Here is a 24,957-nt window from a genome sequence, read left to right as displayed (position 1 = left end):
ATCAGAATTGCGGTCATAATAATAATAATAAAAGTCAAAACCACAAGTCCAAATCCCCATCTCCATCCATGGGCGATTTAGTAAACTAGCTACTGCAGGACATCAACACAAGCAGACCAGAAACAGACACATTTTTTGGAAATGTAAGTTTTGCTTAGGAAGAGATTTGATTGGTGTGAAGCCAAATCCAAACTGGCCTCCCTTGGGGGGGCGTTTGGCTGCACCAGGACAACCCAGACTTGAGAACATTTTGAAAACAGAGAGAGACAAAACATTAATACATTTAGCATTTAAAACATATTATTGGTCAAATATTTGGGGAAGCATGGCTTCCCTTGGCATCCATGAATACACACCACTGAATTCAGCATATATAGATATTGCACATTACATACAAAACAAACAGACACAAACACAAGAGCAGAGATGGTGCCTCAAAGTATTGGAAAAGTAGTATTGGTTGCACCTCCATCACTTGGTCGTGTCATTGCCATTGCTATCAACTTTCCACAGATGTCAGTCACATTGATGTACAAAAGTAGAATAGGATAATGACTTTGAACGGGAGCTAATGACTGTTTCGCTCAGTGATGTAGTCTATGCTCAAGCCCACGTCGGAGTCACCAAAGGTCATGTCATGTGTCGAGTCACGAGTCTCTATGGCTGAAGTCCGAGTCCTGGTCCAAGTGCTCAAGTCTGAGTACTGGGTCCACATTAACTCAAAATAAAGTTATTTATCCAGGCAGATATAGTGTAGTGGCAAGAGGAATTTAGTAATACATTGTTTGCTATCACTTTTCCTTTCTTTCTGTGCCAACAAATGTTTGCATATAGGCCACATTCAGTTGCAAAACATTCTTGAACATTGCAGATAGAAATCCATGAATAGAGCAGACGTTAATCCTTATTCAACAAGTCAGAGAGGCATGTTTGTTCTACATAGCATATTTCTATCTGAACATTCCAAAACGTTGCATCCTGCTGAACCCACTCCAGGTTTTTAGCTATAGCTAGCTAATGAGGTAACATTACTGAATCAGGTGTAGTCTAAACAAATGGTTAACGGTCTGGGGTAACACTTTATTTGGATAGTCCATCTGTAGATGCTCTAAAGACTATCAGTAACATTTCAACTAACTATCTACTAACCCTAACCCTAGCTCTAACCCTAACCTTAACCCTTATCATAACCCTAAACGTAACCCTTAAAGGCTTTCCATGGTCAATACAACGTCTGCAGTGGCCGTACAGCTTTTACTGTGACACGGCCATTCATACTTTTTGCACTTTGGGGAGCTGTCATATGCATCCAATAAATTGGTCTGCACTGCACCGCTTATAGTGAGTCAGGGCTAATCGTTATAGCCATCAAGCTAATTACAAGCAACTGACTAAACAAAAAGACAAGACCTTACCTCTTCTGAAATGTTGACTTCTGTGCTTGACATAGGAGCTCAGCCAAGTTAAAAGGCTGCACTGTTTTCCCGTCTGCATCTCCATCCCGAATCTCTCCATTGCCCCCAGCAAAATATGCCTACATTTAGGCTATTGTTTACATGTATGTTTCACACTATATCATGTAAAAATGTAATGTAAAGTATAATATAATATAAAGTATAATGCTTGTATGGATGTCAACCCCAATACATGTTCATGTCATCAATGAACTGAATTACAGTTAAAAAGTACTTTGACTACCACCACCGATTTCTGTATGCTAGCTATGGTACCAGATTAAGATCCTGAGAGGTGTAGTGCTCTAAGGCACTGCATCACAGTGCTAAAGGAGTCACTACAGACCCTGGTTCGATCCCAGGCTGTATCACTACTGGCCATGATCAGGAGCCCATAAGGAGGCGCGAAATTCCACTGGAATTAGAGTATGACAGCTAAAGAGATGGAGAAAACACCTGTCTCCAGATTACATCTTCAAACTAAGGGCAACCGTGGTATGGCATTCTGACAGGGAGACGCGTCCATCATGCATGATGATGTATACAGATAAGATAGTCTAGCATTAGCTATCTACATTTTCAGATATTACATGTTTCTAATTTTGGCAGAAAGTGGTTTCATTTCAAGCTAAAGTGTACTGTTAGCTAGCTAGCCGTATTCATGCAGGGCAGTAACGACATGATTTGGCACTGTGTTCATTGTTGTTTAACTAGCTCATGTTATCTGACTGGCTCGTTAGCTAACGTTACATGTGTGAACGTACACCTTGTTTACATAGCTAGGTGCATTGTTTACCTAGCTAGCTAGCTATATGTCTTAAGCTAAAGTGTACTGTTAGCTAGCTAGCTAACCTTAGCTGGCTGGCTCCCTAGCTGACGTTATTATTCGTAACCCAGAGACGTTTACTTTTCTAGTTAGAGCCTAATGTTAGCTAGCTAATATTGAACCTGGTTGGTTAGCTCCCATCACTGTGGCATTGTTGGCACTGTTCATTGTTGTTTAACTAGCTAACGTTAACTGGCTGGCTCGTTAGCTAACGTTCCACGACATGTGTACAACACCTGTTGAATATGGCCGGTGTCAGTAAACGTCTGCAAAAAAGCGTAATGAAATTGTTGCCAGCAGAGCTGGTTAGGCTGTTTCATGTTATCCAATCATCGGCCAGAGCGTCAAGTGTGCGCTCCGAGAGTGAAATGAGATGGGTGGGGCTAAAGCTTAAGAGGGTGTGAACGATGCTGAATGGGTGTAGACAAAGAGGAGCTCTTCACTAGATACCAAAACATTCAAAGGCCATTTTCTCAAAAGTGAGTTTACAAGTTGATCAACTTTAAAAGCAGAATTACTTTCCCATTTTCCTCAAATGCAGTGTATGATATACCATTTTGTAGCTCTGAGTCTCTACTTTTATCCAATGTACAAAACACAATTTCAAATTTTGCTGCATAAGACCGAATTCAGGTGGTCCAGGAGTCACATTTTAGCAATCACATTGTGGGCCTGTTACAATACCTCAATCATGACGGATTTTACCAATATCCACTTTGTTAGATCAGATTTGTTGAGTGTGTGCCAATCCAGCATCCTTCTATCCCCCATGGTATGCATTCCATTAACCTCTTTACCACATCTATCCCCATTACATCTCTTTCCAGGAGTTCAAACTCATATTCATGTCTACTCGAGGTATCATAAAGAAGTTTTTTATTTGTGAACTTGTTCTGATAGCCTTTCTTCAAAGTTGTCCATGTTAACATAGCGCCAATATTATGGTTCAAAGCTTTTCAACGGTAAGGCCTTGAATCAAGCTGTTTTCTCTGAGGAAAAGAGAGAGACTAGGCGATGGCTACAGAACCTGCCTATGAAATGCAGTTGGTAAAGTGGGAGGGTTAAGCGAGACTACAAATTCAAAGAGTACTTACTCAAAGAAGAGAAAAACATAAGCTAGACTGTTGTTTTACTATTAAACTCAATGCTTCGATTGTTTAAAATGTTGTAAAGCAGCTTGTGTTTATTAACCAGGCAAAGGGTAGCTAACTAGAAGGCTGGCTGTGACAGGTTAGCTACGGGGAAGCAAGAGAGTCACCTGCATGATGTCTATAATCAGAGGTGGAGCCGGAGCAGAGTCTGTCTGCCTGCCTGCCCACACTCATCGGTTGCTCCCCAGCAGCTCACCAGCTGATGTAGGATGTGTGTGCCGGGTGTGGCGTGTCCTTCCCACTGCTGAACAGAACTACGCTGTGCATCTGTGCTCATAATATTAATTGTGCTTACCACTGAAAATCTGTCAATCTCTCCAAAAGCCAAAAACATTCTTCCTACATTTTCTAGGCATCGATCAAGCCAAGAGCAAAATTATGGCTCCTGTCACTTTAACCTGCTATGCTGATTGGCTGAACAATAACACAGCCCTCTCTTGGCTGAGATCATGATTGATTGACGTCTAGGTGCCAAATCAATCATGGTGATTGGGCAGCCACTTCTCTTATCACAGAACAGAAGCCCAAGATTATATAAAATCCAAGACCTCCATCCAGGGGCGTCACCAGGGTTTCAGAACACTCCGGGTCTTTGAAAATTATTTTACATGACTGGAGACATTAGAATAATATTTTTTAACAAGACACAAATTACTGAAATTAAAGGCTACTTTGACTTTGACAGCCTACTGAGATCAATAAAAATGAACAACCCTGTTTTAAATGAAACCAATAGCATAGGCCAAAGAAAAGAGTGGAGACAGATTGTTCAATATAAGGAGGACATTATAGCACACTAACTTTCCAGTTACACAGACTCCTCCAAACTGTTTTTCCCGCAGTTGTATTTTGAAATATTGCAAAAGGCCTTTTAGCTGCTGCCTACTGTTCATTGACAGCCACAACTCAACAATCAGCTGTTTGAGATTTGCTGCGCGTGCTGCCCAATTGTGGGCTTCCTGATTGTAGGAAGCCCACAAAATCACACAACTATTTTTGAAAGAACCTATTGAACCTCTGTGGCTAAATAATGCTTTCCGGTGTAGTATTTTCAATGATTTAATTTATTTCTGTACATACAGACAGGATCAATTATATAATTTGGCATATGTATTTAAATTGATCTGCAGCTAAAAAAAATATTCCATGCTCTGTGCTCTCCCTAAAGCCAAATAATCAATGCTTCCTATTATTAATCCAGTAGGTAGACCTACTGTTACAATAATATACACTACCGTTCAAAAGTTTGGGGTCACTTAGAAATGTCCTTGTTTCTGAAAGACAAGCAAAAAAATTTGTCCATTAAATTGACATCAAATTGATCAGAAATACAGTGTAGACATTGTTAATGTTATAAATGACAATTGTTGCTGGAAACGGCAGATTTTTTATGGAAAATCTACATAGCCGTACAGAGCCCAACGATGTGTACTACTCCTTTCACAGAACAGCGGAAACTGGCTCTAACCAGAATAGAAAGAGGAGTGGGATGCCCCGGTGCACAATTGAGCAAGAGGACAAGTACATTAGAGTGTCTAGTTTGAGAAACAGACACCTCACAAGTCCTCAACTGGCAGCTTCATTAAATAGTATCCGCAAAACATCAGTTTCAAAATCAACAGTAAAGAGGCGACTCAGGGATGCTTGCTTTCTAGGCAGTGTTGCAAAGAAAAATACATATTTCAGACCGGCCAATAAAAAGAAAAGATAACGATGGGCAAAAGAACACAGACACTGGACAGAGGAACTCTGCCTAGAAGGCCAGCATCCCAGACTCGCCACTGTTCATTTCTCAGAACAAGAATAGACTGAATAGTTTCAGAAGAAAGTTATTTGTTTCTGGTCATTTTGAGCCTGTAATCGAACCCACAGATGCTGATGCTCCAGATACTCAACTAGTCTAAAGGAGGCCAGTTTATTGCTTATTTTATCAGAACAACAGTTTTCAGCTGTGCTAATATAATTGCAAAAGGGTTTTCTAATGATCAATTAGCCTTTTAAAATGATAAACTTGGATTAGCTAACACAACGTGCCATTGGAACACAGGAGTGATGGTTGCTGATAATTGGCCTCTGTACGCCTATGTAGAAATTCCATTACAAATCGTTTCCAGCTACAATAGTCATTTACAACATTAACAATGTCTGCACTGTATTTCGGATCAATTTGATGTTATTTCAATGGACATTTTTATTTTTTGTTCAATAACAAGGACATTTCTTATTGACCCCAAACTTTTGAACGGTAGTGTATATATATAAACATATATAAATTATAAAGAAAACGGAGGTATTTGGACATAAATATGTATTATTTCGAACAAAAACAACATTTCTTGTGGAAGTAGCAGTCCTGGGAGTGCATTCTGACGAAGATCAGCAAAGGTAAGATAATATTTCTAATACTAATTCTGAGTTTAGGTTGCGCCGAACTTGGCGGGTGTCTGTATAGCTCTCTGTGATGGCTGAGCTATGTACTCAGAATATTGAAAAATGTGCTTTCTCCGTAAAGCTATTTTAAAATCTGACAAAGCGGTTGCATCCAGGAGTAGTCTATCTATAATTTTTAAAATAATTGTTATATATTTTGTCAACGTTTATGATGAGTATTTTTGTAAATTGATGTGCACATTCACCGGGAGTTTTGGTGGGAATACATTTTCTGAACATCACGTGCCAATGTAAAATGCTGTTTTTGGATATAAATATGAACTTTATCGAACAAAACATACATGTATTGTGCAACATAATGTCCTAGGAGTGTCATCTGATGAAGATCGTCAAAGGTTAGTGCTTCATTTAGCTGTGTTTTGGGTTTTATTGACATGTTCTTGCTTGGAAAATGGCTGTGTGATTATTTTTGTCTATGTATTCTCCTAACATAATCTAATGTTTTGCTTTCGCTGTAAAGCCTTTTTGAAATCAGACAATGTGGTTACATCAAGGAGAAGTGTATCTTTAAAATTATGTAAAATAGTTGTATGTTTGAGAAAGTTGAATTATGACATTTTGTTGTTTTTGAATTTGTCGCCCTGATATTTCACTGGCTGTGTCCCGCAGGTGGGACGCTAGCGTCCCATGTAGCCCATAGAAGTTAAATGTAGTTGGCTAAGGTGTATGTAAACTTCTGACTTCAACTGTATTTTTCCTGTTTAACCACTAGTGGTTGTAGCTATATTGTTATAGAAACGATGTAGACCTCATTTATGTTTTAAACATTGTAGCACAAAAAACAAGTTTCTATGTTCACAAGGCTAATACGTCTAATTACTTGAAAAGTCTATGGGAAAGGTGTCAAAATGTGTATTTGCATCAGTAGACTAAGTGACTGAAATGCATTAGAAAAGTATTGGAATGTTCAGGAAAACATCAGGTGCGCTCATCAGGTAGTAATTGTATATGTGTAGAGAAGATCTGCATTAATATCAATTGTGGTTTTGTCACAGTCCCTTCTCGTCTCCTAAGCGGCTGGTGAGCATTGTAGAGGGAAACAGAAAACACGTAGGGGCCTACGTGTTCATGAGAGTCTTACCTTTCAGGAACGGGTCATAATTGCTAGTAGCTCCTACTAGGGCCGGGACGATACCAGTATCACGATACATGTTAGTATCGTGGAAAGGAAATAAAACACAAAGCGGATTTAACTTCTTTAGGAAAACAGCCCTAATGTTGGAAACAAACATCATTATGTTGTCATCCAGAGTCACTTTTATTTATTGTCCAAGCTATAGCACACAATATTTTATATCCAGCAGGTTTTTAAAGGACCAACGAGTTTGGTCTGCATCATGTTGTAATTTTTTGCCATGGGAAGAAAAATTGCAATGCTGGAATCGTCACAGCCCTAGCTAAATCAAATCAAATCAAAATCAAACTTTATTTGTTACATGCGCCGAATACAACAGGTGTAAACCTTACCGTGAAATGCTTACTTACAAGCCCTTAACCAACAATGCAGTTCAAGAATTAAGAAAAGATTTACCAAATAAACTAAAGTAAAAAACTATAAAAAGTAACACAATAAAATAACAATAACTAGGCTATATACAGGGGTGCCAGTACCGGGTCAATGTGTGGGGGTACAGGTTAGTCAAGGTAATTAATTAATGTAAAGTGACTATGCATTGATAATAAACAGCGAGTAGCAGCAGTGTAAAACCAAATTGGGGCGCATTCAGTTGACAAAAAAATGTTTTACACCATCGCAGCAGTGCAAAAGATTCGGGGCTGACCCAAAATCATTCAGGGCTAAAGCCCCGAAAGCCCGGTCCTGGTGATGTCCATGCCTCCATCTCACACATAAAAGTATTGGTATGACTGCAGTCTCATCTTCCTACAATACATTGAATAGCAGAAATAGACACTGTTTAATAAACTGCAACAAGGAGCTTGTGAAAACTGGAATTTCACATTCACAATATTTCCTAACACCCCAACATGAACCACACATCGCTGAGAATTATATTGCTCTGTCATTTGCACACAGAATCCATACAAGCGCACACATAAACACAACCATGTACGGTACAAACCCAGTTTTGAAGTGCTAGTCTGTGGTTGAGTATACAGTAGGTATATGACATAGTGGAAGGCAGTAAGTAAGTAACCAATCACAGACCTCTAGAGTGGTAGTCTGCTGCGAGGCCGCTGACGGGCATTTTCTTCACAGAGGAAGAGCGGTAGACGATGTGTTGACGCCCTCCTCCTCCCTCCTCCTCCCCCATCACTCCATTCCCCTTCTCCGCCGGCTCGATGAAGAACTCCTCCTCTTCCGTCCTGATCATACCAGCCTGGGAGAGAGCAAGAGAGAGAGAGGAGATTAGAGAGAGTTTGTCAGTTATTCTATTTTAGTACAATGCATAATAATAATAATGACATAAAAACATATTATGCCTGGTTTGGGATCTCGCCCACTCATCCCATTTTCTTGAAAACTTTCCTCCAGCTAAAAGTCAGAGAGCCATGAAATCCATGTAACTGGCTAAAACCTCTCTTCTCCTCTCCTGGGTGTGGGGAGTAGGGCCACAGCCTTACAATAATTAAAGAGAGAGATGGAGATAAAATGAGAGATGGTGTTAATTTTGGCATCTATTATAAATTCAGTTTTAGTCAGTCTTAATGATTAAAATGCCTTTTAGTCTTAGTCACATTTTAGTGGCTTGGCTACAGGTTAAACAATTTAGGCATACATCTTTTTTCTCCCCAACATAACCTTGGGATGGGGGTAAATAACAGTGATTCCCTTAACAAATGGAGAATCTGCGCTTTCCAACAATTCCAGAAATATTACTGCAATATTCAGGAAATAGCAAATAGCATTCAAATTTCAAATTTCATTCGCATTTGCCCTCTGCGAGTGCGGCAACACAAAATAAAGCTTCTGATGTGATCAAAGCAAAAATAACCTACATGAAAGCAAGAGTAACAATATTGTTTCTAGTTTAGGTTTGTTACAATTGAAGTGTCCTGGCTCATCAGTTCAAAAGACTGACGATTGACTGAAGTGACCGTTATAGGTATTGTTGAAATTAACACTGACGAGATAGATAGAGAGAGAGAGAGAGAGAGAGAGAGGGAGAGAGAGAGAATGACACATGGTATCAGAGCCACCGTACCAGGAAATAAGTTTGTCCAGGTCGAAATCCTGCTCTAATATTCCCTGTCAGCTAATTCCCCCTAACCCGCTCCCCATTCTGACACACACACCACACACACACACACACACACACACACACACACACACACACACACACACGCACGCACGCACGCACGCACGCACGCACGCACGCACGCACACACGCACACACACACACGCACACACACGCACACAGTGAAAAAACAGGCGCTTGCAAAATTGCCTGTCACTCTCTGTAATTCCATCTGTCTGTTTAGACAACTGGTAATTACCACGGCAACCGACTGCCGAGGAGCAAAACCATGGGGGAGAACTGAAGAGGAGGATTCTGGGGCTTTAGAGGGAAAAGAAAGAAAAGAAAAGGAGAAAAAGAGAGACACAAACACTGATATGCCTGATACGCTCGCTGTCACTCTCCCTCTTCTCTCTGACAGGTTGAAGAAGGGATGGTGAATGATCCTAACAGAGGAGTGTGAAGTGGGGGAGAGAGAAAATAGAGAAATTGTTGCTCGGCAAAGAGCTGGGGAAAGTTTTCACTGGATTGCGATGCAGCACTAAGTGTGATGTTATTCCACTGGTTTAGACTGAGAGCTGCACTGGAGCAAGCTAAGTCAGAAACACCACTACAGAGCTTAAAGGTATGCTATAGCAGTTCCTTGTTCAGCAGTGTTTCACAGCTACTTTAACTCCTATTGACTCTCCACTGTACACAACAGTGCAGTACACCTTTGGGCCTGTATCCACATAGCGTCTCAGGGTAGGAGTGCTGATCTAGTATCAGGTCCCCACCCGTCCATATAATCTTATTCATTAAGATCAGCACTCCTACACTGGGATTCTTTGTGAATACAGGCCCTGGACTACTGTACATACCACCCCATATAACTTTGGGTTAATATAGGTTAAATTCCCATTTTGGCCAGAGTCCTATGTGATACGTGGCTTTGACCAAAAGGGAAATAGAGTGTAATTTCAGATTCACCCCAAGCCTGTCATGGTTAATTCCTATCATTACATCATTATCTGACATTACAGTTACTGCAGGGGAGAATGACACTATTGCAGGATAACTCCGGTGCTGGGTAATGTCAGTAAATCAGCAGTACGATTATGATCCGTCAGTGCAGAGAAGCTGAGGTGTTTATACATCTTAAAAAGGGAATCATAAAGCCCGCACACAGTTCGCCTACTCCAAGATGTGTGTTAGTTGTATCATGAGCTAGCTACATCAATACATCAGAGGTATAGATACTGTATAACACGCCAATGAAAGTGAAGGCATTGGACTTCTATTCTACAGCAAAAGATAAGCCTTATTCTTCCTCTCGCTTTTTTTCTCTCTCTCGCTCTCTCCCTGTCAGTCTGAGGCTTTGGTCCCAGAAGGATGTCGACAAGCCAGTGACCTGCCCCCCCCTCTCTCTCTCTCTCTCTCTCTCTCTCTCTCTCTATCTCTCTCTCTCTCTCTGCTCATCCCTCCGTTCTCTCTGAGCCGTGGTGCAGCATTACGATCGGAGCTGATGGATCTGTGCTGGTGCATGGCTTCCCGCTCCGGAATACCAAGCAGACAGGAGAGGAGAGCCGTGTCAAAGAAAAAGATGACATGTGGGAATGGGAGACATGGTTGGATCGATCAGAGAGAGGGAGGAGAGAGGGGGAGAGAGAGAGAGAGAGAACTGGACAACTCCAGTCTAAAAGAAGAGTGAATAAAACATCAAAGAGTCTCTATAGATTCCAGAGTGAGAGCATCATGTTCTTTCAGAAACAGGAACAAGGAAACAGGAATAAGGAGGAAAGTATGGAACAGTGGGAGTTTATGGGAGTTTATTGGACACTGACTGCCCATAACAACTGTCTGGAATAGTCTCCCTTCTTCTCAATATCAGATAACAAAACTATACCTAAAACCATAACCATGAACAAACAGGAAAATATAACCATGAACGAAAAGATTTGCCATGGGTCCTCAGATCCTCAAAAGGTTCTACAGCTGCATCATCGAGAGCATCCTGACTGGTTGCATCACTGCCTGGTATGTCAATAGCTTAGCCTCCGACCGCAAGGCACTACAGAGGGTAGTGCACACGGCCCAGTACATCACTTGGGCCAAGCTTCCTGCCATCCAGGAGCTCTATACCAGGCGGTGTCAGAGGAAGGCCCTAAAAGTTGTCAAAGACTCCAGCCACCCAAGTCATAGACTGTTCTCTCTGCTACCGCACGGCAAGCGGTACCGGAGCGCCAAGTCTAGGTCCAAGAGGCTTCTAAACAGCTTCTACCCCCAAGCCATAAGACTCCTGAACATCTAATCAATTGCCCCCCCCCATTTTACGACACACTGCTACTCTCTGTTATTATTTATGCATAGTCATATTACCTCAATTAACCGGTGTTCCCGCAAATTGACTCCGTACTGGTACCCCTGTATATAGTCTCGCTATTGTTATTTTACTGCTGCTCTTTAACTACTTGTTACTGTTATTTCTTACTCTTATTCATATTTTTTTAAACTGCATTGTTGGTTAGGGGCTTATAAGTCAGCATTTCACTGTGGGGTCTACACCTGTTGTATTCGGTGCATGTGACTAATAAAATGTGATTTGATTTGAAATGAACAAAGAGAGACTTAGAGAAATTTAGGGAAGATGAAAGATAACCATTTAAGGTTAGAGAACACCACTGGGAAAATCCCCTTCCTGATAGTGTGCACTGTCTCTAACTTACCCACACCAGCTATTTATTACAGTCACTATATCACAGTCAATGAAATGGAATGGAAAATACATAAAAAGCGGAGGAAAGCATGAAAACACCCACTATAACAAGTAGGATTTATCTAAACCATACACTTCTATTTCTATCTGTCTCTTGCCTTAAAGCTACCTTTGGAAACACACACACGCGCACACACACACACACACACACACACACACACACACACACACACACACACACACACACACACACACACACACACACACACACACACACACACACACACACACACACACACACACACACTAAACGTAGCACTCTAAAACTGTAGGCTATTATTGCCTTTCTGGTCATTGAAACCCTGACACAAACCACAGCCCTCCTGGGGCCTTGGAGTCATCATCTCAGAGCTCTAAATATGGCCCACACAACCAAGAGCTTCTCTTACAAGTGAGGAGGCTCTGTCTGCGTCCCAAATGGTACCAGATTCCCTATATAGTGCACACATTTTTACCAAGGCCAATAAGGCTCTGGTCAAAATTAGTGCACTATGTAAGGAATAGGATGCCATTTGGGCTGCAGTCTATGTTTTTATGGACATACTGGGACTATATAAAGCCCTTGTACTGTGAGTAGTTTGAAACGTGAGAGGAGTCTAAGTGTCCTGGACAAGAGTAACAGTAGAACAGTAGAACAGTAGGGGGTGTTACGGAGGATACTGTGTCCACGGATCAAAGAGATACCGCCATACTATACCATACCACTCATGACAGCCAAGCTCACTCATGAAAGAGAGAGAAAGAGGGAGATAGAGAGAAACAGATAGACAGAGGGAAGTGGGGAAGGGGGAGCAAGAGAGAGACAGGGGTGAGAGGGGAGAGAGAGAAGGGGGAGATATTGGGGGGGAGAGAGTGGGGGGGGAGAGAGAGGGGGGAGAGATAGAAAGGGGGAGATAGAGGGAGGGAGGGGAGAGAGGAGAGACAGAGAGGGTGGGTGCAAAGAAAGAGAGAATTAATTAATGTTAAGTATTAAAACAGATTAATTAAGTTAATTAAATTGTTTGCTTAATTTCCAGCAGGGAGAAGAGATCGCCAAATTAAGTAAATCTGGGATATGCTAGAGGAGGATGAGGACTAGGCATATAATAAAGCCTTTACTTATAACACATGGCAAACAGGAATTATCAAACATAAACACAACCTTTCGCGCACACACACACACACACGCACACAGACATGCACACATGCACACACACACACACACACACTCCAGGTCTACAGTACAGTGGCTCCATTGGAGCATGGTATTGTGCTCCCCTGTCTGTCCTCTGTTCCCTCTGCAGTCCTGTGCTGTGCTGACCTCAGGTTTGGTTCTGGTGGCAGATGCCACTGTGATTTAGGCCCTGGGGGACTTAGTGATGCAACCCTGGCCCTGTCACCCTGTCCCGCTCATTACACAGAGTGGTCTCTTAACACAGGCCGACGCTCCAGGACACAGACACAGGAGCTCACGTACACACACACACACACACACACACACACACACACACACACACACACACACACACACACACACACACACACACACACACACACACACACACACACACACACACACACACACACACACACACACACACACACACACACACACACACACAGGGACCCAGAAAACAGAGGATGTCCTTAGGACATTAGGCGACGTTCCCATAAGCTCCATTTAAAGGTTTTGGCAAAACGTTATCCCACTGACATTTTGAGAACGTTCTAGAAACATTAAAACATGACGTTAACCTCAGGACCATAAGAGGACATTAAGTACAGGTCCCGGTTTGGTCGCAATATAATGGCATAATAAGTTATTTTGATGTCCATTAGTGAATGCTACGAAAAAGTTCCTATTTGGTTCAGATAGGACGTTATCAATGGGACATTCAATGACCACAAGAGGACCTTTCATTATGGTCAAGAGGACGTCACATGATGGTCCCAAGGGAACGTTTTCTGGTGGACCCTTGCCTAGTTCCTTGTAAGTTACTAGGACGTAAGTGAGGACCATATCAGGACCTAGTCTAGTCCAAACAATGGCTTACTGCATCCCCCTCCCACTAAAAACTAAAAGACACAAAATAGAGAAGAAAGTGAAGACAGAAGAGAGAGAAGAGAGGATAAAGCAGCCTGGGTGGAACATAAGGGGAATTCCACGATAACAGTGATGCTGAGACTGAGATGACTGACACTTAACCGAAACCGGCTACGCGCGTGCGCCATCGTGCATAAATTGATTTTGTCCCCCCACACCAAACACGATCACGACACGCAGGTTAAAATATAAAAAAAAACTCTGAACCAATTATATTCATTCGGGGACGAATGAATATAATTGGTCGAAAAGCATTAAACATTTATGGCAATTTAGCTAGTTAGCTTGCACTTGCTAGCCTATTTGTCCCATTTAGCTAGCTTGCTGTTGCTAGCTAATTTGTCCTGGGATATAAACATTGAGTTGTTATTTTACCTGAAATGCACAAGGTCCTCTACTCCGCCAATTAATCCACACATAAAACGGTCAACCGAATCGTTTCTAGTCATCTCTCTTCCTTCCAGGCTTTTTCTTCTCTTGACTTTATATTGCGATTGGCAACTTTCATAAATTAGGTGCATAACCGCCACTGACCTCGTTCGTCTTTCAGTCACCCGTGTGGGTATAACCAATGAGGAGATGGCACGTGGGTACCTGCTTCTATAAACCAATGAGGAGATGGGAGAGGCAGGACTTGCAGCGCGATCTGTGTCAGAAATACAACTGATTTCTATTTTAGCCCTTGGCAATGCAGACGCTCGTTAGCACACGCAAGCAGTGTGGGTGCAATAATTGAAGAACATAGACTTCTAAATTTATTTTTCAACGCACGCGACGCAAGCGGTGTAGTCAACCTGTGAGACGTCATTCTGTTACCAAACTTTGCATCTGTACTGTTCTTCAAGTAAATGTGTTTTTGTAAAAATGTCTGTGGCCATTTTATACTGTTAAATGTATTCCTTGTGCATAGAGTTAAATGGTTTGTTTAACTTTAGAATCATTGGTTTTTGTTTGACATACATTTTAAATAAAAAAATCGGAGTCTCAGCATCACTCTGTTACCGTGGAATTGGCCATAAATATTAGTGGTGTAAGTAGGTGCACTATATAGGGAATAGGCTTCCATTTGGGACACATCCCATGTGTCTCTTCATCTCTCTCTGACCCTCTCCATAGCAGGCTTTAGTCACAGTTCCAGTAATACACAGAGCACTTCCTCTAGTTTAGAGGTCATCACCACAGGTTGACCCCAGGTCACATGCTCTGAACTACACTAGCTCAACCTGCATCTGGGGACTCCTCCGTTCTTACCCCTCCCTTCCTCCTCCTCCTCGTCAACTCCTCCCTACTTGCACATGCTTCTTCCTCCTTCTTTCTCATTTGCCACCATCTCTCTCTCCCTCCATCTCCATCCTCCCCTCCCCCGGTTCCCTCCTCCTTCTCTCTCCTCCCTCCTCCCTCCCCTGTTTCCTCTAACATTGACTGAGTAAGACACTCCTTCATTATGTTATTTCCAGGTGCAGAGGAAGGACTGGTAGACTGCTTCCTTTTCTCTTCATAGTGCACTATTTTTCACCAGAAACATATGGGGCTTAGTGTACTATAGTGGGAACAGGGCGCCATTTGGGACTCACCCACTAGTAGTGTTCCTTAGATAAACATCCAGAGGTTAGCATTTAAGAATAGCGGCTAGCCTCTTTAGTGTGACGCCCTGGTAGGACCGTTTTCCATCAGGGTGTGGTTGTGTTGACATAGAGGGAGAACGGTGTAGGTGAGACAGTACTCAAGGAAGGCAGACCATCTGGGGATGAAACCACACATCCTCTCCCTCTCCCTCTCCCCTCTCTCTCTCTCTCTTTCTCGCTCTCTCTTCATCCCATTCATTACCTCTGGTTTCTGACTAAACATCTCAGTCTATGGGTGTTTTGAATCAGAAAGAGACAGAGACAGAGAAAGAGAGAGAGGGGGAGGAGGGTGGAAACAGGAGAAAAGACAAGTGGTATGAAAGATGAGACAGGTAATTGTAAGTCATTGAGGAGAAATTGATGAGGGAAAATGGTTTAAATGTGAGGCACACAGTACTGTAGAGAGAGGTTGACCGTAGACAGAGCCACGTGAGACTGTGAAAGGGAATAGAACTGGAGAGGCAGAGAAAGAGGGAGATAGAGAAAAACATTGAAGGTAAAAAGAGGAGAAAGAGAGAGAGATGGAAGGAAGGTATAACTGTAAGGTAAAGTCGCATTCCATGGTCAGTCAGCAAATCTGGAATGTGGCTCCGTCCTCCTTGGTATGTTCCTCTGGTGTTCTCCTGGCATTCAACTAGCGTTCCGGCATCGTTCCCGGCCAGCCAGATGTTCTCCTGGCCCAGCGGACACTGAGGAGTCAAGACAAGTGTGAGTGTGTGTGTGTGTGTGTGTGTGTGTGTGTGTGTGTGTGTGTGTGTGTGTGTGTGTGTGTGTGTGTGTGTGTGTGTGTGTGCGTGCGTGCATCTGTGTCTTTGTCTGTGTGTGGGAGTATTTCTAGGATCTAAAATTCCTGTCTTTCCTTTCCTATCTGCGGTGAGTTTAGGACCTAGCCTACACACATCTAGGATTGTTTAAAGTTTCCCATCATTTTACACCTCTTTTTCCCCTCCCTTTTCTTTTTTTTTTGTACAGTCCTACTGTTTTGAACGGCCCGGTGGAAAGTCCTTAGTTGATCCAAGACTTAACAACGCTGGCTTCAGCCTGACAGAGCAGATATGTCTGCTGAGGCAGTCTAGCATTAATCACTCCCCGGGGGGTGAGGGAGTGAGGGAGGGAGGAGGGAGGAGGGAGGGAGGGAGGGAGGGAGGGAGGGAGGGAGGGAGGGAGGGAGGGAGGGAGGGAGGGAGGGAGGGATGGATATGCTGTAGGGAAAGAATAAGAGAGATGCGGAAAGGAGACCAAGAAATAAATAGAATGTGAGCGATAGAGGTGTATGCATAGTCAAAAAGTATTTGAGAAACTGTCAACATCCTTCTCAACTCACTGTTCATCCCTCAGACACATTCACAAGGTGAAAATACAAAAACACAAGAACAAACATTTGCTTCTAACATGAACTATATCCCTGTAGACCTTCCCCTAAAGCATTGTCACTTACTGTAAGAATATACAGCTATATGTGACAATCCACATGAGACTGCATGACGAGCCTGGCCTTAATGTCAATGGAATATAAACTATCTGATTATAATAAAACAGCCTCTTACTATGAGCATATATGGAAAAGTGACAATGCAGGAGAAAGGTATTTAAATAGAATAGAGTAGCTAGCTGCAGTAGGGTGAAACAGCATGCTACTCTCCTGTATAGTTACAGTGGTTCCTCTATCTCCAGTATTGTGAGCTAGGCAGTGGGTCCCGGTCAAACGTAGTGCACTACACAGGGAATAGGGTGCCATTTGGGACATGACCAGTGTCTCCGGGGTGTCAGAGCGAAGGTAGAGTTAATATTAGGTAGTGCAGATGATTAGATGAGGGATGACATTCACTACAGACACTGGGTAGAAGAGGGTTTATGGAGGTATATGAAGAGGACAGTATACGAGGGGGTTGTGAAAGAAGGGGATACAGAGGCATAGAAAGAAGAAGCTGGTGTGTGTGCGTGTGTGTGTGCGTGTGTGTGTGTGTGTGTGTGTGTGTGTGTGTGTGTGTGTGTGTGTGTGTGTGTGTGTGTGTGTGTGTGTGTGTGTGTGTGTGTGTGTGTGTGTGTGTGTGTGTGTGTGTGTGTGTGTGTGTGTGTGTGTGTGTGTGTGTGCGTGTGTGTTCTGAGCCGTATCCCTATCCCCGCTAACACACCATTCCTAACATGGAATACTAACTGGCCACGGACGGAGATTCATCAAATCTTCTTACACCGAATGCACACGGGTACCATTGATAAGTTTCAAATAAAATAAAATACAATTTTAGGTGTCGACCTTACAGGTGTAGACCTTACAGTGAAATGCTTACTTACAAGCCCTTAACCAACAATGCAGTTTTAAGAAAAATAAATAAATAAAAAGTAACAAATAATTAAAGAGCAGCAGTAAAATAACAGTAGTGAGGCAATATACAGGGGGGTTCCGGTACAGAGTCAATGTGTGGGGGCACCGGTTAGTCGAGGTAATTGAGGTAATATGTACATGTAGGTAGAGTTATTAAAGTGACTATGAATAGATAATAACAGAGAGTAGCAGCACTGCAAATAGTCTACGTTGGATTAGATGTTCTGGAGTCTTATTGCTTGGGGGTAGAAGCTGTTAAGAAGCCTCTTGGACCTAGACGTGGCGCTCTGGTACCGCTTGCCGTGCTGTAGCAGAGAGAACAGTCCATGACTAGGGTGGCTGCAGTCTTTGAGGAATTTGGGCCTTCCTCTGACACCACCTGGTATAGAGGTCCTGGACGGCAGGAAGCTTGGCCCCGGTGTTATACTGGGCCGTACACACTAACCTCTGTAGTGCCTTGCAGTCAGAGGCCAAGAAGTTGCCATACTAGGCAGTGATTCAAGCTGTAGAACCTTTTGAGGATCTGAGGACCCATGCCAAATCTTTTCAGTCTCCTGAGGGGGAATAGGTTTTGTCGTGCACTCTTCAGGACTGTCTTGGTGTGCTTGGACCATGTTAGTTTGTTGGTGATGTGGACACCAAGGAACTTGAAGCTCTTAACCTGCTCCACTACAGCCCCGTCGATGAAAATGTGGGCGTGCTCAGTCCTCCTCAGTCCTTCCTGTAGTCCACAATCATCTCCTTTGTCTTGATCACGTTGAGGGAGAGTATGTTGTCCTTGCACCACACGGTCAGGTCTCTGACCTCCTCCCTATAGGCTGTCTCGTCGTTGTTGGTGATCAGGCCTACCACTGTTGTGTCATCGGCAAACTTAATGATGGTGTTGGAGTCGTGCCTAGCCATGCAGTCCTGAGTGAACAAGGAGTACAGGAGGGGACTGAGCACACACCCCTGAGGGGCCCCCGTGTTGAGGATCAGCGTGGCGGATGTGTTGTTAACTAACCTTACCACCAGGGGGCAGCCTGTTAGGAACTCCAGGATTCAGTTTCTTAGCTTAGTGATGAGCGTTGAGGGCACAATGGTGTTGAAAGCTGAGCTGTAGTCAATGAATAGCATTCTCAAATAGGTGTTCCTTTTGTCCAGGTGGGAAAGGGCAGTGCGGAGTGCAAGAGAGAATGCATCCTCTGTGGATCTGTTGGGGCAGTAAGCAAATTGGACTGGGTCTAAGGTTTCTGGGATAATGGTGTTGATGTGAGCCATGACAGCCTTTCAAAGCACTTTATGGCTACAGACGTAAGTGCTACGGGTCAGGAGTCATTTAGGCAGGTTACCTTAGTTTTCTTGGGCACAGGGACTATGGTGGTCTGTATTACAGACTTAGAAAGGGAGAGGTTCAAAATGTCAGTGAAGACACTTGCCAGTTGGTCAGCGCATGCTCGGAGTACATGTTCTGGTAATCCGTCTGGCCCTGCGGCCTTGTGAATGTTGACCTGTTTAAAGGTCTTACTCACATCGGCTACGGAGAGCGTGATCACACAGTCGTCCGGAACAGCTGATGCTTTCATGCATGTTTCAGTGTTACTTGCCTCGAAACGAGCATATAAGTAATTTAGATGGTCTGGTAGGCTTGTGTCACTGGGCAGCTCTCGCCTGTGCTTCCCTTTGTAGTCTGTAATAGTTTGCTAGCCCTGCAAGATCCAATGAGCATCGGAGCCGGTGTAGTACAATTAGATCTTAGTCCTGTATTGATGCTTTGCCTGATTGATGGTTTGTCGGAGGGCATAGCAGGATTTCTTATAAGCTTCCTGGTTAGACTCCCGCTCCTTGAAAGCGGCAGCTCTACCCTTTAGCTCAGTGCGGATGTTTCCTGTAATCCATGGATTCTGGTTGGGGTATGTACGTAGAGTCACTGTGGGGACAACATCACCGATGCACTTATTGATGAAGCCAGTGACTGATGTGGTGTACTCCTCAATGCCATCGGAAGAATCCCGGAACATATTCTAGTCTGTGCTAGCAAAACAGTCCTGTAGCTTAGCATCTGCTTCATTTTTATTGACCTAGTCACTGGTGCTTCCTGCTTTAATTTTTGCTTGTAAGCAGGAATCCGGAGGATAGAATTATGGTTAGATTTGCCAAATGGAGGGTGAGGGAGAGCTTTGTATGCGTCTCTGTTTGTGTAGTAAAGGTGGTCTAGAGTTTCTTCCCTATGGTTGCACATTTAACATGCTGGTAGAGATTAGGTAAAACTGATTTAAGTTTGCCTGCATTAAAGTACCCGGCCACTAGGAGCGCCGCCTCTGGATGAGCGTTTTCCTGTTTGCTTATGGTCGTATACAGCTCATTGAGTGTGGTCTTAGTGCCAGCAACAGTTGGCGGTGGTAAATAGACAGCTACGAATAATATAGCTGAAAACTCTCTAGGTAGATATTGTGGTCTACAGCTTATCATGAGATACTCGACCTCAGGCGAGCAAGACCTCAAGACTTCCTTAGATATCGTGCACCAGCTGTTGTTTACAAATATACATATATCGCCACCCCTTGTCTTACCAGAGGCTGCTGTTCTATCCTGCCGATAGTGTGTATAACCCGTCAACTGTATGTTATTCGGTGAAACAAGATATTACAGTTTTTAATGTCCCTTTGGTAGGATATACATGCTTGTAGTTCGTCTAATTATTATCCAGTGATTGGCCAATAGTACCGGTGGCAAAGGCAGATTAGCCACTCGTCGCTGGATCCTCACAAGGCACCCTGATCTCCTTCCGTGAAACCTCCGTCTCTTTCTCCTGCGAATGATGAGGATGAGGGCTTGTTCGGGTGTCTGGAGTAAATCCCTCTCGTCCGACTCATTAAAGGAAAATTCCTTGTCCAGTTCAAGGTGAGTAATCACTGTTCTGATGTCCAGAAGCTCTTTTCGGTCATAAGAGACAGAAGAAGCAACATTATGTACAAAATAAGTTACAACCAATGCGAAAAAAAACAAAAATAGCACGTTTTGTTAAGAGCCCATAAAACGGCAGCCATCCCCACCGGCGCCATCTGCGTGTGCGTGTGTGTGTGTGTGTGTGTGTGTGTGTGTGTGTGTGTGTGTGTGTGTGTGTGTGTGTGTGTGTGTGTGTGTGTGTGTGTGTGTGTGTGTGTGTGTGTGTGTGTATGTTGATAGATGACCCTGATTAGCTGGGACTGACTGTTTAGCGATTGCAATCTAACTGCGGTGGAAAGGCAGTTCACTGAACAGTGATATCAAAAGCAGAGAGTGATTCATACCGCTGCATTCTAATGGCTGAAAAACCAATCACTCCTCTCAGATCAGCAACATGGGTGGGAGGATCCCAAAGCCACTGTGTGTTTGTGTGTGTGTGTGTGTGTGTGTGTGTGTGTGAGTGTGTGTGTGTTTGAGAGGTGTGTGTGTTTTCTTTGGTGCTCATACAATTGATGACCCTGACTCTGAGAACTCTGGATAAAAAGAGTACACACCTAGAACCAGGCTCCTGCCCTAGAACATCCCCACCGTCTATTTTTCTCTCTCTCTCTCTCTCTCTCCCTCTCTCTCTCTCTCTCTGTATCTTTCTCTCCCTCACCCAAATGACCCCACCCTCCTGACTTGCACACTGACACACTGACTTTCACACCGACCCATCCCCATCCTTATCTTTACTCTATCTATCTCCACATCTATTAGGCATACCTGTAACCTAGCAACAGAGCGGAACTAAGGCCATCCCCCACCTGCTCCCTCAGTTGACAGCCAGAGCTAACTGCCAATCAGATTGTCTTGGTGATGGACCGACAACCAATCAGAGGATTAGAGAAAGAGAGATGTGACAATGTCCCTTGCTCCCCACCCTTGCGGGCCCTGATACCGACCTGGGAACATAAATAGACACATGCACGCATCCACATACAGGTACACGCACACAAACGAACGAACGAACGCACTGCACGCACACAGACATATTTCCCACGCTTGAAGCCGCAAGAAGACAGGAGCATGCTTCACTTGCCTGTTGATTTTTATATAAACTGCTGCTTTTGTTAGCAGACTGAGGGAAGGCTACCTATAGTATTACCACACACACACACACACACACACACACACACACACACACACACACACACACACACACACACACACACACACTGCTCATATATTCACATAATACCCATCCAGACAATTCCTCCATATTCATCTGCACACAACAATCAGACAATACACCTAACTCAACCACTTAACCAGAATACAATGGTGTTTAACTCATCTAAAGGCTCACACACACATGCACACACACACCCTGAAAATGTAGTTTATCGCTACACTAAAGTTACCCTTAATATTGTTTAGTTACTTGAAATGTCATGGACTACAACTTGCAAGAAGGGAAAGGGAGATACCTAGTCTGTTGCACAACTGGATGCATTCAACCGAAATGTGTCTTCCGCATTTAACCCAACCCCTCTGAATCAGAGAGGTGCGGGGGGCTGCCTTAAATCGACGTCCACGTCATCGGCGCCCGGGGAGCAGTTGTTGGGGGTTAAATGTCTTGCTCAAGGGCAGATCACTCTGGAACAACATGTTAACATAATGTTTAAAGTAGCCTATTAAAGACAAAAAATATGTTTCAAGTGACAATTAGGCAGGTCTGATGCGGAAAAAGAAAGGAAATTCTTGCACACTTCACCCATATTTTCATTTCTTTTTTATAAAAAAGAAGTGTGTAGTTCCAGTAGTTAGCTACACCGCTACATGGTAACAAAAAAAGTTATTAACAACTGAAAACTCCACCAAGATTTGAATTTAGTTCAACTACCACCAAGCTTCTGCAAAAGGTAATTAAATTACAATTTGAACTACATGTAGTTGAACACACGCACACGCTCACACACACACACACACACACACACACACACACACACACACACACACACACACACACACACACACACACACACACACACACACACACACACACACACACACACACACACACACACACACACACACACACACACACACACACACACACACAGAGAGAGAGAGATGGGGTTGAGATAATATATGTCCTGATAGGCTTGTACGACCATGATATCTGATCCTTCAGTCTCGTCTCCTCTGACTGGAGTCTCTCTAGAAGAAGACAGAGCTGGCGGTCTTCATTTAATACTACACCCCTAACCAGTCATCCTAACCACCTCCCTCCAGCTGAGAAAACATGCCCTGAAACTGTTTCCATGTTATCCCTCTCTCTTCTCCTCTGTGATATCTATCAATGCTTCTATTTTTCTCCATTTATCCATCTCTCTCTTCATCTCTTCGTCTCTCCATATGGGAGTGTGGAAGAGGTGTGAGGGTGTAGCATACTGCCATGTGTTTCTGCTTTTATGGCACCAGGACCTGTTGTGTGTGTGTGTGTGTGTATGTGTCGGTGTCGGTGTGTCACTGTGTGCCCCCTCCTCGCGCTCTCTTTCTCTTTCTCACTGTCCCCCTCTTTTTCCCTCTCTTTATCTCCATCTCTCTCTGTCTCTCACTCTTTTTCCCCTCTATGTATCTCTCTCTCTGTCTCCCTCCCTCTCACCCCACTCTCTCTCTCTTTCACATATTCTCTCCATACAGCCAGCGTCGAGGCCTGTGATCTTTAGATGAGAGAATTCCTGACTCCTGCCTGCACCGTATTCATATGTTTATTTTCCCACTCTTCCTCTCTATTTTCCCCTATCCCTCTACCCCTCTCACTGCACCCCACCCCACCCCCTCTTGTCTTTTTAAATTCCATTTCTCTATTTTCACTAGATTCTGTCAAAACACAGCAAAGGGGACCTGGTATACCTTTGAATTGTAAGCTGTTTCTCTCTCTCTCTCTATATATATATATATCTTTCTATGTACAGCATGTCTCTCTCTCTGTTTTCACAGCTTCTGAAGAGAGAGATTAAAGTGGGTAAATTAGAGAATAAATTAGTCTCCGGTTGGAAAGGGGGAAGTTGAGAGAAAGAGCATCGGTAGAAAGAGAGCAGAGGAGAGAGAAACATCTCTTCTGTCTACAGTAGTTTACACATCTGCCACTACAAATATCATCCATTTTACACCAACCATGAGAATATGGAAATATGATACAAGGTTGTTATTGAATGAAAGCTAGAGTGCAGAGCAGACCACCCAACTAAACACCAGACTTCACAGTAACCACCAAGAACTCACTTTCACCTGTAGCAATCTTACTGAGACCAAGCATAGACAGGAAAGCTCCAGCTTTATCATTTTTTACTACCAACATTTTTATGTGAAGAATTCCAGTTGGCTGATAAATTACAGGAATGGAATTCAGGCTCTTCCCAGAATAAAAGAGTGTCACTGACAGTGGGTTTGAGGAGGTGAGGAGGAGGGAGGAGAGGGATTGGAGAGACAATGGGAGTGTCGGTCGGTGAGCTGAGAGACAGAGAGCCTCTTTGTTCCCTGCTCTCATCCCCGCTTTGAGGAGGGAGATATGACAGCATGGGGATTGTAGTGTGTGTGTGAGTGCGTGCGTGAGAGACAGAGAGAGACAGAGAGAGAGAGGGAGAGAAAGAGAGAGAGAGAGAGAGAGAGAGAGAGAGAGTAGCAGTTAGCAGTTAGCAGTTATACTATGAAGGTTTGGCTTGGAGAGGTTTGCATCTGTTCACAGACAGCTGTTGTGTTGTGCATTAAAGTCCACAAGCGAAAGGAAAAGGTGAGAGGAGGAGAGCACATAGATACGAGAAGGATTTATACAACGAGCAAAGTGATGATGCTGTATGTGGCTGCTATGAAAGTGAACTGTGTGTATGGGTGATCAGGGATATATTCATTCCGCTGATTCTGTTGCAAAATGTTTCTTAAACAGGAGCAAACGGAACAAAACTGGAAGGGACCTACCTGAATTTGTCCAACAGAAACTCACGTTTTAGTTGCAAAACAGAACATTGCATCTGTTTGGATTAATGATTACACCACAGATCATCTAGATGCAGGCAAGAGTGTGCAAGGCGGTATTAAATGTGTCACTGTCTTTCACCTTGATTACTCCAATTTGTCTCGCTACCTGTGCAACCCGTTCCCCGTTCTAAACTT

At 43.4% G+C, this 24,957-nt stretch overlaps 1 protein-coding gene across 2 annotated transcripts in view; it reads right to left on the bottom strand.

Moving 5' to 3' along the window:
• The window catches only part of LOC106604833 (A disintegrin and metalloproteinase with thrombospondin motifs 2), a 209,226-nt gene that overhangs the window by 130,542 nt on the left and 53,727 nt on the right, over positions 1-24,957 (bottom strand). For both annotated transcript variants that reach the window (XM_014199880.2, XM_045718244.1), the window contains exon 3: positions 8,050-8,221. In XM_014199880.2, the coding sequence (XP_014055355.1) occupies positions 8,050-8,221 (172 nt within the window). The remainder of the gene's footprint in view (positions 1-8,049; positions 8,222-24,957) is intronic.

This window comes from Salmo salar, chromosome ssa05 (genome assembly GCF_905237065.1).
Source record: "Salmo salar chromosome ssa05, Ssal_v3.1, whole genome shotgun sequence".
Classification (NCBI taxonomy): Eukaryota; Metazoa; Chordata; class Actinopteri; order Salmoniformes; family Salmonidae; genus Salmo; species Salmo salar.
This window is presented reverse-complemented; position numbering and strand designations above follow the sequence as displayed.